Source organism: Heloderma suspectum, chromosome 3, assembly GCF_057233095.1.
Source record: "Heloderma suspectum isolate Gila_16-S chromosome 3, 16-S_ref, whole genome shotgun sequence".
In the NCBI taxonomy this organism is placed as follows: domain Eukaryota; kingdom Metazoa; phylum Chordata; class Lepidosauria; order Squamata; family Helodermatidae; genus Heloderma; species Heloderma suspectum.
In genome coordinates, this window is record NC_139460.1 from 212555812 (window position 1) to 212569871 (window position 14060).

Here is a 14060-nt window from a genome sequence, read left to right on the forward strand (position 1 = left end):
TAGTCTTTAAGGTGCCACAAGGCTTTTTGTTGTTTTTGAATTCTAAAGTTATTCTGAATTGGAAGTCTGGTACATGTGCACTAGACATTTCCATAAGAAAAAGGACTATGCTTAACCTGTAGTACAAAGCATTGGTTTAAAATCAAACAATGCCCAACCTTAAGTCAACATCTTATCACTCCACCTTCCCCATATGCTAATTCATATCAGTACATTCCTATACATCTGATCAGCCTTATAAATAAACCTGCAAAAGTTACTCGCCATGCTGGTGGTGGAAGAAGGGAAGTTAGAAAAAAACAAAAGTCGCTTCTATCACACAGACCCGTGGAAGAGGGGCAAAGTGATCCACCCCTTGTCCATCAACCTACTCATTCACCTGCACTGAGTTCCTGGTTGCCTATGGCTACCTGGCACATTTTTAATACAAGGCTGCATTTAATTCAAGTTCTGCTTTAATATTGTCATGGTCAAAAAGGCTTCCTCCAATAGCCACTGGGTATTGTATCCAGGACCCATCTACACAGAGATGCTTTCTGAGACGATTTCATTTATATCTGGATTTTTATGAAATTGGGTTTGCAATTCCCGTGGCAAATGTAGACAGTAATGCAGTGTATACATTAAAAAAAACCCCGCTTTCATGGGGCAAAAAGCTCCTGGAACCTCATTAGTTGGGTATTGGGTGGACAGAGTCCTGCAAGTAGAACTGAACATCATCAGCTGCGTAGGTACAGGGCAACGAATGCTCCCCGCCCCTCTCCCCACTCGTGTGCTCAGTGAAGTGGAATGGAAGAGAATGAGTTACTTCTGAGTAGATGTGTTTAGCTAACACCTCTCCTCGTATCCACCCTTTCATGATGCAACTTTCCCTTCCACCTATCAGCGCTGCTCCCCCCCCCCCGCCCCTGACGAAGCCAACTGAGGTCACACAGATCTACACTGAGGCTGCCACACCGGGAAAATCCAGCACAAAACGATTTTGCAAAGAAGTGGCTTTTGGGGCAGAAAAACAAATGGTTGATGTGGAGTGGGGTTATGTCATCTGCCATGATTGTTTGTGAGGAAAAGAACAACTGGAGTAAATCCTGCATGTAGATGGGGCCCAGGGGGGTTGCATCCAATGTTCGCTTAACTTAAACCCCATTCATTTCAATGGGAGTTAACTTAGTCGTGTCTAACTTAAGTCCCACTGATTTCAATAGGTCTATGTTAAACGAGACTAAGTCTGAATCCAACCCAGTGAAAAGTATAAGATATTACTTACAGAAAAGATCACTATATATTGTAGAAGGAAGGCAGTCACACATCTCCCACCCACAAAATGTCCTGTCTGTCAAACATTTATTCATGTATTAAGTGGGGTATTATATCACCCTGAGGCGAAAAAGTATCAGACTACTTGAGATTTTCCAGCCTCTTTTAAGATGTGCTTGAAATCTTGAATGGATTCCAAAACACAGAGATTTAATGGACTGTCATCTCAGAACTGATTCATGTAAACAAGTCCTTAATGGATAAACAACTGAAGAATGCGGTACTTAAATTTTAATTCCTAGACTATTCATAGTAAAAAATGTAAACAATTTTTTTTCACACATATTCATACTTCTTGCACAGTTGCATATAAAAAGGGAAAAGACCAAAACCATTGGGTGTTCTATTGGTGACATTTGGGTGTTCTATTTGTATTTACAGTGCTTCATTTGACCTAACTTTACACATGAATAGTGTATACTTTATTTACTTTTTAAAAGTAAATAAAAGTAAAAGTAATTTACTTTTTAATAATTGTATAGAATTTCCAAGAATCCACTGAATTTGTGCAATTACATTCTTTGTGCAGGGAGTTTCACAGCCAGAATTCTTGATGCTCCAGGAGATGAATAAATATTTATACAAAAGGGTACGTATGAAAGAGACTTGTTACGTTTTACTGTTAGATCCTTATATGGGGATGTGCTCCTCTTTGGCTGACAGAAAGATTCTGTTCTCTTCTGAGAAGAAAACATGCTGAAAGGTCACATGTAGGAAGTCCAGTAGAATTCCAGGCAAATCACTATAATTTTACACAATGGAACATTTATAAAAACACTGCATAATTTAGTTAAATTAGACCCTATAGTTTTAAGCACTATAATAAGTAAAAACAAAATAATTGCATAGCAAATACAGGTGTTTTTTTTTAAAAGACAAAGCATAAGATTGCATGAAATGTAGAAAACATGACAAACCATAGAAATGTCTTAATATCAGACACTGACACATTTCACAGCTTCTAGAATGCAAGCTGTTTATCCTCAATCCCTTCATTCATCCGCTTGCTTGTTGGCAAATGGGCAAGAACAAATTCAGCAGTTGTTGGCAATGTCAATGAGCTATTCTCCCTCAAGAAAATAGCTTTCTTGTGTAGGGCTTGGAGTGATGCTTTTCTCTTCCTGGCTAGGTTAATATCAACCATATATTATCTCCATATTTGCTAAATAATACTGCATAACAATCCACATTTTTCTTGTCTTAAGAAAAGTATTTTCAACAGGGTATATGCTGTAAATAATAATTATTATTCCTAAGCTATCTTTTATTTTATATTAGTAAGCACAGCCAGATTCACAATGCAAGCAACAAAACTGGAGCGCCTGTATGCTACAACAGAATAAATCTTTGATGATGTGAGAGGTTCTCAGCCTGTTTGATTCTAAGCAATTGCCTACTGATTCTCAAGGGAAATAACTGCAAACGAAGAGACAGCATCATGTACTGTCAGACATCACACAACTGCTGGCAGTAACACCCTGGTTCTAAACATATTTACTTGAAGAATCACATCAATGGCATCATCCAGTAGGTCACTACTGTGACAACACATCCACCACGGCTGGTCCTACTATTAGGCTGAATGAGGTAGCTGCCTCAGGCAGAGATTTTGGGTGCCCTGAAAGGGCAGCAAATTGTTAGGTCTTTAATTTACTGTTGTATTTTCACTGTCAGGGTTACAGAGAGGTGCTTTTCGGATTTTCTGCCTCGTATGCTTTGGGTATTTTGCGTCTTGACTTGGGTGGGAGGTTGGCAGCATTTGCTGCTTTGACTCAGGCAGCAAAATGTCTTGGGTGAGCCATAATTCCCACAGTGAAAGGCATGTTATAGTCTCAGTTGCTGGGATTAGTAACAACAACCTCTTTTAGCTGCAGTGGACATCTTTCGAACACACATTCATTGCCCTAAAAAAATGCCTCAGAATGCAACTATATATTCAAAGGACTTCCACCACTCTTTGGCTGCCATTCTATGCCCACCTACCAGGAAGTAAGCCCCACTGAACTCAGGGGACTTAATTCTGAGTAGACATGGATAGAATTACACAGCTAAAATGTTGTATCTGTTTTTGTTCATATCAACCACTCTGCATCACATTTTGAGTATTGATATTGAGAACTGATTTTCCCATAGTAGTTCTGCTTGGGTTGTTGCTTGTTGGTTCAGCCACAGCCTAGTTCTAATCCTGGTCAGCTGAGTCTGGGAGAGCCCCTCTGTCTATTTTACTTCATAGAGTTATTTTGTGGTAAGAATTAAAATGAAGTTGTTTGTTTTTTGAGGGCAAGGATGTCTTTGAAACATTTGTATTTTATTTGTAACGTTTTCTCACTCTGTTTTCCTTCTACCATGAGTGACGTGAGCATGGGGCACTTCTTGCAAGGCAGCTCTTTATTTTGTCACATGTATACTGCCATGCGTCCTTAGACTTAAACATACATAGGAAGCTGCCTTATACCAAGTCAGACACTGACTGATAGCAGCCCTACCTGGAAAATCTGGGGACTGAACCTGGGACTGTCAGCATGCAAAGCATGTGCTCTACCACTGAGCTATGGCTCTTCCTTGGAATTATTCCAAGAATTCTGTAATATGTGGCAGAACACCCTGTCTCGCAGAGAAATACTTCCCTAAAATATCAGGTATATGTTTTCATTAATTTGTAAAATGTGAATTTGGAAACAGAATGTCCAAAGTAGCCATTTATCTATGGGCATTTTTCCAAGTGATGCTAACACCACCTTATGCCAACCTTCCCCATCCTGGTACCCTCCAGATGTGTTGGACTGCAACTCCCAGCAGCAGTTCAGGGAGCTGCAGTCCAGCACATCTGGAGGGCACCAGATTGGGGAAGGCTGCCTTATGCAAACCAGTCCTATACATGATTATTCAGATTTATGTTCCACTGAATTCAGGTAAATGTATATAGCCATGTAACACAATCGTAGACACATTTATTTGGAAGCCCCACTGTCTCCAATGGGGCTTACTCCTAGATAAAGATGCAACGGACTGCAGCTCTAGTTTAAGTTTTGACATTTGGGATATTGTTATGGTTTTACTATCTGGTCTAAGTGCTTGGGATGGACAGGCTAAGAATCAAATAAACACACGTGCCATGTGAATTTAAAGTGAGATAGGAAGTATAAGAGAGGCATTCCTTAAATCATACACACACTCTACTTAGTTTACTTTCCCGATACAATTTTACAGATGCAGGCATGCCAAAAAAAACACCACTTAAGCATCATCAATGTAAACATACGAAGAACCGTGCTGGATCAGACCAAGGGCTAACCAGATGCCTATGGAATGTCCAGAACAGGATATGGATGCAATAGCACCCTCCTGCTTCTGTTTCCCAGAAACTGGTACAGAGACACCCACCCCCTTTTTGTAGCACCATAAAAAGTGATTTCTGGACAACATGCAGTTCAGCCCTGTGCGTGCTTACTCAGAATGAAGTTCAATGTGTCTTCCTCCCAAATAACATCACTCGTCTGTATGCCAGGGGTGGGGAACCTTTTTGGGCTCAAATGGTTTGACATGGAGGAAACCTCTTGGGGGCTGCAGGCCAGCAATGCGCATGGCCAGGGCATGGACATCCCACTCAATCACACACACTCCATTCACACGGAATGGACATCCTGCCCCACCCCCCTGCTGATCCATGCAGATTAGCTTAATGGGGGGGGGGTATTTTGCATCCTTATTGCAGCAGGCTGGGTGGGGAGGTTTAAACGTCCACACGCAGCATGCCACGATGGGGATGAAAATGCCTGACTTCTTCCCACGAGCCGGAGGTTCCCTATATATACACTATGCGCACTTACCCGGGACCTACTACTGAGCACCCATGTATGGGAGGGGGTTGGAGTAGATGACCTTTGAGGTCCCTTCCAGCTCCACGCTGATTCTACAGTGTGTGCTTGAAACCCTATGCCCCTCTCGCTGGGCCTTACTTCCGAATAAGCACGGGAGCCCTTGGTTCTTTAGTGTCGCTGGCTCGAGTCCACTGGGCTAACCCCAGCCTAAAGCTTCGGCTGAAGGCGCGGGTTGCGTGCCTCAGGCCGGCCGCCGGGCTTGGGTTGGCTTTGCAGCTGGCAGCACGGCGGCATGGCCTCCCGCTCCTCCGGGACGCGCCCCTCTCCCGTCTCTCGCCGCTCTCCGCGCCACTGGCCCCGCCCGCCGACTGGGGCAGGCCGGCCGCTTCCAGCGAGGCCGAAACGCCGTCGCGCTTGTGGCCTGGCACCGGGAAGCGCAGGTGGCGGCGGCAGAAGCAGGAAGCGCGGCGGCGGAGCCCGGCCAGCGGCGGAGGATGGCGGCGGGAGGCTCGGAGCAGGTCCGCTACTGCGCGCGCGTCTCGTACCTGTTCCTCAAGTTCAGCCTCGTCGCCTACTCCACGTTGTTCTGGGTGAGTGCGAGGAGGAGGAGGGGCGCGGCGGGCCGGGCCGGGGGCTCCTGAGGTGGGTGGAGCAGGGGCAGAGCGTGTCTTGTCTCATCCATGGCAATGGGTCTGCTCCGCGGAGGCCGAACGTGGGGCACAAGGCGGGGAGCGCGCGCCAGCGCGAGGAGCGCCCGGACGGGGACGCAGGGGGGTGGCCGAGGAGGGGCTTCTGAGGGGAAAGGTAAGGTGGTCGCGGCCGGGCATCCTGTCCTGCCCCACCCTCTGTGCTCGCTGCTGGAAGGGTGTCCGCGGCCTTCCTCAGCCTCCAAGGCACGAGGGGTGGCCCCAGGCAGGAGGCAGCGAGGGTGCTCGCTCAGAGCCGGCGTCTCGTATTCTTGTCGCGCGACGCTCCAGAACCGGGGCGGCCTGTTAGCAACAGGTGGTTGCGGGTTGTAGCTGTACGCGGTGACTCAGGGAGGGGCGGAGAGCTTTTGCGGCAAGCAGAAGGGAACACGCCTGTGGTAGCTGTGATGACTGGACAGCTCTGTTGTTTCGTTTCATCAACTTTTTTTTTTTTTTTTTGGTAAGCTGTGGTTTTGGGGTATTGCACGCTGATGAACCCGCACGCTCTTCTTGTAGTCAGCAAGCGGTCCGTCCAGCTAGGAAGGTTTCGATCCACCCTGGCAGTTCGGTGGAAATAAACACAAATAGATCACCAGATAAGCCTGTCTTTTTTCTTTTTTCTTTGTAACGACTGTCTGAGCTCATTTGTGGGTTTAAAAAAACCAGGAGGAGAAGAAGAAAAAAGAAAAGAACAAAGCAATTTACCCAGGAGGTCAAAATAGTTATAACCTCATTTCTGTGGGAAAATTGATTGTAAGTTTTAACCTGGAAATTAGTGACAGTCCAGTCGTTCACTGCATCAGCAGAGGTAGCCAAAAAAGCAATTAAAGGGCATGTGGCAACTGTTTTTTCTCCCTGTAAAGTGATCAGATACTAGTACCTAACAGGAGAGATTCACATTTCACCCTAGGAAATTTTCTTTTATTCCTTTGTACTTCTCACATAAAACTGTCCTAACTGACATCAAAGTATTAGCATTGCACCATGTCAGTTACTTGGAAATAAATGGCTGTCTTCTATCAAAATACGTTTATCTGAGTTTACCAGCCATGTGAAATTTTGTTTGTGATGACAAACTGTGGACAGATTTTGGCCTTGTTAAGTTTTTTGTTAAGTTTTTTTCTATAGAAAAGATTGACAAAATACAAATAAACCATACAAATTATAAATAGGCATCAACCCTCATGGGGGAAAGGGTTAGGGTTAGTATGGGGCAATGAGACAAACAGTGACTTTTACAGATTAGTCCCAACAGACATGGCCTTATGCTTCATGTGATAAAATCAGTCTGTTAACTGATTAGAGACTTCTTAACTGATTAATTAAAAAAGGTGGATTGTCATTTCTTTATAAAATGGCAAATCAAAGCTATCAATAATATATTTTATTTTTAAAGTAAAAATAATATCAAATGAAAGATAATGTGTATTTGTGAAATGTATATGAGCTGATTTATTTTCTGTGCCATCATTCATCTGACATTCTGCAACCATAATTTCAAACATACAAGTTTAACATTTGCAGCGTCCAGGGACAATAAAACATGTGCGTTTGTATGGCCGGCATGGCAGCAAGTCTTTCAGGAGTTCAGAGTATCAAAGGTTTTTGCTTGTGATATGCCCAAATTAATAGGGAGGGAAATTTTAATTTACAAGTAAGTTTTAATGAATTGGTAAGATGGATGAATTAATAAGTGTGGTGTAGGAGCCAGTGTGGTGTAGTGGCAAGAGTGTTGGACTAGGAGCTGGGAGATCCGGGTTCTAGTCCCCACTCAGCCATGGAAGCTCACTTTGGTCTGTGGTCTCACTTTGGGCCAGTCACAGACTCTCAGCCCAACCCACCTCACAGGGTTGTTGTTGTGAGGATAAAATGGAGAGGAGGAGGATAATGTCAGCCGCCTTGGGTTCCTTGCAAGAGGAAAAAAGGTGGGGTATAAATGCAATAAATAAATAAATAAATAAACAAGCACATGTAGTTATAATTAAGAGATATTATTTTCATGTTTACATCCACCACCATTTCCTTTCCTTCCCTTTCCTGTGTTGTGTTCCCTGTGTTGAATATAGATGTATTTGGGGCAGGGACCTGTCTGCTTGTACCTTGTAAAGCACTATGCATAGTGATGCTGCTATACATACAATATTCATGGATAAATCCTGTTGCTCTCAATAAAACGTAGTCTGGTTTATATAGGAACTCTGAACTGTCATAAGATTAGAAATGCCGTTTTAGATATCATACACACTTCAGATTGCATTAATACTTATCCTGGATTAATTAATTATTAACATACAAAGGGCCAATTTGGACGTAACATTCCTGACTTCATGAACAATGGTTAATTAAGTCGGGAACATGTGTTGTCCCCATGACCCCGCCTTACCCCTCCCCTCCTTCTCTTTTGCACTGGCTTTGGAGCAGAGATCCTGGTTTCTTTAAACCAGCGTTCTCCATTTCAGATGAAACTGGGGAAAGAGTCTGATTTAATGTTGGTTTACTAACCAGGATAGTAAGCCAGGATTAGATCCTGGCTTAAATCCTGGTTACTAGGAAAGGAAAGGTTTCTCTTGTCCAAGCACCGAGTCATTACTGACCCCTAGAGGGACGCCGTTTTTCCTCAGTGTTTTCCTGGCAGACTGTATAGTGGGGTGGTTTTGCCATTGCCTTCCCCAGTCCTAACTACCTTTCCCCCAGCAAGCTGGGTACTCATTTTACTGACCTTGGAAGGATGGAGGGCTGAGCCGGCTACCTGAAAGCCAGCTTCTGCTGGGATCGAACTCAGGTTGTGGGGAGAGTTTCGGTTGCATTACTGCCGCCTACCACTCTGTGTCACACAAGGCTCCTCCTGGTTACTAAACTAATATCAAACAGTTCTGTTTTGGAAGAAATGAGGAACTGTTGTTTAAACAAACCCGTGTCTCTGTACTGAAGCTGGTTCATGAGGGGAGGATGGGAAGAGGCATATGTGGATATGGGCACTCACTCATGGCTTCATAAACAATGGTTATGAAAGTAGAAGTGTTATTTTCAAACTTGTCTTTACTCATATATGGAATTTTAAAATGTAATTAAAGTGGATTAAATGGAAACCTTCCCTAAAGTATTTTATATTTTGAGATCTGTGACCAGGACCAGCCCACCCATGAAGAAGGGTGAGGCACCCACATCAGGGGATGTAATGTGAGGAGTGATGAATTGTTCTGCCCCCCCCCCCCACTGGCAGGAAGGCCCACCACTGCCTGTGCCCCACCTCCTCCAGTGGGTGCTCTGGAGAGCCTTGCCAGCTGCTTTCCCAGCATGGCATTTGCTGCAGTGAGAGAGTGGCCAGTAGGGCTCCTTGGATTCATTACTATGATTTCACAAGCCTGTATCCCTATGTGAACAAGAATAAAGCATACACTTGTGGTCACCCCAAAATAATTTATGAGAACTTTAAGCCACTCTCAGATTACTTCGGGATTGCAAAGGTTAAAGTTTACCTGCCCCGAGGTCTTTTCTTCCCGGTCCTCCCTACCAAGGTGGGCGTTAAGCTCATGTTTGCCCTGTGTGCAGCTTGTGCAGCAGCGCATCAGCAGGAAACGTGTAAACATTCTGATGAGGAATGGGCTCTGCTAGGAACATGGTGCACTGTTGAGCTGAATGCAGCTGTAGAAAAGGGCTACAAGGTTGTGAAAATTTATGAAGTCTGGCATTTTGAAAAGCGGACCACCCATTTGTCACTCTTGGCTGCGCCACATTCTCTGTGCAGAAAACGTGTCTGGGCATGATAAAAGGCTGTTTTTCTGGGGGCAAGGTCCCTATTGGTCAATGGGGTTGCGGGGCGTGACCTTACAGGGCTAGGCTCTAAGACCTCTTCCTCTTGGTCCATGGCGGCGCTGCGAGTTCATAGAGGGGTCACATGACCCCGCAGGACCAATCCGGGCGTGGCTTGGAAAAGGCCACGCGGGCCGTCTCCGCACCCGTACCCGCTAGGGCTCTAAAACCAATTCCTATTGGTCCATGGCGGCATGGCGAGTTCGTAGAGGGGTCACATGACCCCCGCAGGACCACTCCGGGCGCAGCTTGGAAATGGCACCATGGGCCATTTCCGCGCTTGTGCCCCCTAGGGCTCTAAAACCTAGAGCTTTATATAAAACCCTGAAGGTCATATGTGGGGCTTCCGGCTAGGGCGGGACTTCCCGTCTCAACGGGGGGCAGCGCAACTGTCACCTTCGCAAACGGGGCATGGTTTAGAGTTTGATGCGGGCCCCCCTCCTTTACTACTAGGGTATGTCCAGATTACCAGAACAGGCTTCATGTTCTGTCTGAATAGAACCTGTATGAGGAAGCACGTTCTGAAGCAGGGGTGGAAAGAAGGTAGATTGTGTTCTCTTAGTGAACCACTGGCCAATTTCAGATAGACTACCTAGCACCTTCTGGGTTGCTTCAAGACAGAGGGCTTGTAACTCTACCAATTAAAAGACATTGTTCAGCTATTCAGTCTTTTTCTCCTTAACGGATTTTCTGTGGAAAGAAAAAAGATGGAAGAAGCAGTCGGAAAACATGAGAGGATTGCAAATGGAAGCCGACATCGCCTGAACCCCCTGTCAAATTCTGTGGCAATTTCATGATAAAAGCCGCATATGGAAGCCCCACAGGTTGTTAGGATTCTTGCAAAGAATGCTGGACTAAGTGGTTGTTGGTCTGATCCAGCAAGGCACTTCTTATGCTCTTAAGAAAGAGTGCGCACTCAGGATGAATTAACACACATTAGTTCTGTCTTAATTGTTATGACATACTGGGTATGAATGCTTACGTTGTAAATTTAAAGCACACTGGTGGACCTGTGGGTTTCTAGTAAAAAAAAAAGTATTAAAAATAGATCAAGTAAGACTTATTAGCCCACTGTGTTCTAAAGCAGGGGTAGGCAGTGTGGTGCCCATGGGCACCAATGTGGCCCCGGACACCTTTCATGGTGTTCACCAAGGTGCCCTACATAAAAATAAAATAACACATTCTTACTGGCAAGCTGGGAATGGGTTCTGTTGGCAAAACCTCTACATTCAAGGACTTGTTTAGGGTGTTGGGGCTCAGACGCCACCTCTGCCTAGTGCTCAGTCTTTGGGGCAGGTTCCTCATCCTTTGCTATACCTCCCATGGTATCCATTTTATGGTGGTGCCCTGGACAGTTTCTCAAATTGCCAAATGTGCTCACACCCCAAAAAGGTTGCCTACCCATGTTCTAAAGAAATGAGAATTCTTCTATAAATGTAATTTGTTTCCAATAGGAATAGTTAGAAGTTGCATTTGTCTTTAGGGTGTAGTTTGTGGCTTTCATTGGGCAATATGGAACTAGTTCAGCAGTTAGTAAGCTGAATGCTGTGAAAGATTAGGTATCAGTTGTTCTGTCAAAACAGTGTTGCATTTTACTGAAGGGACTGGAAGAGGTGATAGTACTTATGGAATGAGAAGACTCAGTTAAAATTTAATATGAATGTAGCATTGTTGTTTGCATCTGTGTAGTATTGTTAAGGGCCGCAGTGTTTAGTTGATTAATGAGCTAGATTAAATGATATATAAATGGTTTGATTAGAAAGGCACACATGATTTTTTTTTAATGGTGACAATTTTTAATACAAGTACTTTAAAAATAATGGGTGGCAGAGGCCATTTTGGGAATGCCTCTTCTAAGACTATGTCAGCTACAATGCGTGTGCCCTTGTTTTGACTGGGATTAGGAGCCACTTCGCTGTTCTCTATCACTGCTGTAGGGCAGTGTGGTTGAAGGTCTTTATTTATAATGAATGTTTCAGGACTCCAGCCCGCTACTGCACAATTCTTGTGATCTCTGTAAATCTGAGTCTTCTGAAATAAATCCTGAGATCATCAGAGGATGAGAAATTGGGGGATTCTGCAGGCACATATTGGCTCAGTGTACCTAGGTGCTTGGTTTTTCGAGATTTGAACATGAGCATGCTCCTACATGGGAATAACACAATGATTCAGAGCAGCCCTACATTCTCACAATCTGCAATTCCCAATAATTTCATAGGGTGATTGCTGCTAACAATAATATAAAAATGGGGATGTAACAATGATAATAAAGTAGGGTTGTGGGCAGGGGCGGTAGCAGGGGTGGGAGTTGGAGAGGATGGCTTCATGGTTTCCTTCAGATAAAAATGCACCGCATGTTGCCCTCCCATCCACAAAACACTTGCCATTATTTGCTCTTTCTCATGCAAATGGCCAAGGAATCTAGGCATACTCTTCCATAATGCATTCTTATCCTATAAAGCATGTCTGGTAAGCAGACTTCAGTGAACCATATTTACTTCTGATCAAATTAGTAGACAGATCTACTTTCCTCCTAATCATGCCTACCCATTTGCTTGCCTTCATGGTCAAATGGGGAATTCCATCCTCCTCTTGCCTTCTCCTTCTCAATTGCTAACAGTCTGTTACTAAATGCTTTCTTTAAAATGTTTGAAAGCTTCTAGACTTCCTCTTTCTTGTTCTCTTTTTATAGATTATAGAAGGTTATATACAGTCAGGACCAGAAATATTGGAACAAGGATAACTGTTTTGGCAGTTGGCCTCTGTACACCACCACATTGAAGTTGAAAGGAAACACATCCAGATGGGAGCGAAGTCAGGACTTTCAGCTGTAATTCAAGGGGTGTGACAAAAGTGGGGTACTACCCATTCAGGAAGTACAGCCAGTGGCATACACACGCACCCATCGTTGGTGGCTCACAAGTAATGGAACAAACCAACATCATTTCAAACTTAAGGATCGCCTTTAATACCTGGATGAAAATCCTTTGCAGTCAATGACTGCCTGAAGTCTGGAACCCATGGACATGACCCAATGCTGAGTTTCCTCCCTCAAGATGCATTGCCAGGCCTTTACTGCAGCTGCCTTCAGCTGCTGCTTGTTTGTGGGTCTTTCTGCCTTTAGTCTTGTCCTCAGTAAGTGAAAAGCATGCTCTATTGGGTGAAGATCAGGTGGCTGACTTGGCCATTGAAGAACATCCCACTTCTTTGCCTGGAGAAACTCTTGGGTAGCTTTTGCTGTATGCTTTGGGTCATTATCCATCTGCAATATGAAGCGGCATCCTATCAGTTTGGCAGCATCCGGCTGAATCTGAGCAGAAAGTATAGCCCGATACACTTCAGAATTCATCCTGCTGCATTTATCAGCAGTCAGGTCATCAATAAACACCAGTGACCCGGTTCCATTGGCAGCCACACATGCCCATGCCATAACACTGCCTCCACCATGTTTGACAGATGATGTGGTATGCTTTGGATCATGAGCTGTTCCTTTACTTCTCCAGACTTTTCTCTTCCCATCATTCTGGTACAAGTTAATCTTGGTTCCATCAGTCCAAAGAATCTTATTCCAGAACTGGGCAGGCTTTTTTAGGTGTTTGCTGGCAAAGGCTAATCTGGCCTGTCTGTTCTTGAGCATTACCAGTGTTTGCACCTTGTTGTGAAGCCTCTGTATTTACATTCATAAAGCCATCTCTTGACTGTAGATGTTGACAATGACATGCCTACCTCCACAAGAGCATTCTTGACCTGGCTAGATGTTGTGAAAGGGTTCCTCTTCACCATGAGCAGCATTCTGCGGTCATCCACTTGAGTTGTCTTCCGTGGTCTTCCAGGCCTTTTGCTGTTGCTGAGCTTGCCAGTTAATTCTTCTTTTTCAGGATGTTCCAAACTGTTGTGTTGTCCACTCCCACTGTTTTTGCTATCTCTCTGATGGGTTTATGTTGTTTCCTCAGCCTAATGATGGCCTCCCTCACTCGCATGGACACCTCTTTGGACTTCATGTTGGGAGTTCCAGTGAACAGCTACCAAATGCAAATGTAACACTCAGAACCACCTCCAGGCCTTTTATCTGCTTGACTGGTCATGGGGTACCCAGGAAACAGGCCACACCTGGCCATGCAGCTGTTTGTCAGCCATTCGTTCCATTACTTATGAGCCACCAAGGATGGGTGTGTGTGTATGCCACTGGCTGTCCTTCCTGAATGGTTAGTGCCCCACTTTTGTCACACCCCTTGTACTACAGCTGAAAGTCCTGACTTCGCTCCCATCTGGGTGTGTTTCCTTTCAACTTCAATGTGGTGGTGTACAGAGGCCAACTGCCAAAACAGTTATCCTTGTTCCAATATTTCTGGTCCTGACTCTAAGCTCCTGTACTACTTCCTTTTGGGACTGACATTTTAATTTTTTGTTTTTACATGTAGCT

At 44.5% G+C, this 14060-nt stretch overlaps 1 protein-coding gene across 1 annotated transcript in view; it reads left to right on the forward strand.

Moving 5' to 3' along the window:
- Positions 1 to 5508: 5508 nt before the first annotated feature.
- TSPAN15 (tetraspanin 15) overlaps positions 5509 to 14060 on the forward strand; it is a 30685-nt gene continuing 22133 nt past the window's right edge. Inside the window, exon 1 of the mRNA XM_084845455.1 lies at positions 5509 to 5728. Within this exon, the coding sequence (XP_084701581.1) occupies positions 5633 to 5728 (96 nt within the window). The 5' untranslated portion in view covers positions 5509 to 5632. The remainder of the gene's footprint in view (positions 5729 to 14060) is intronic.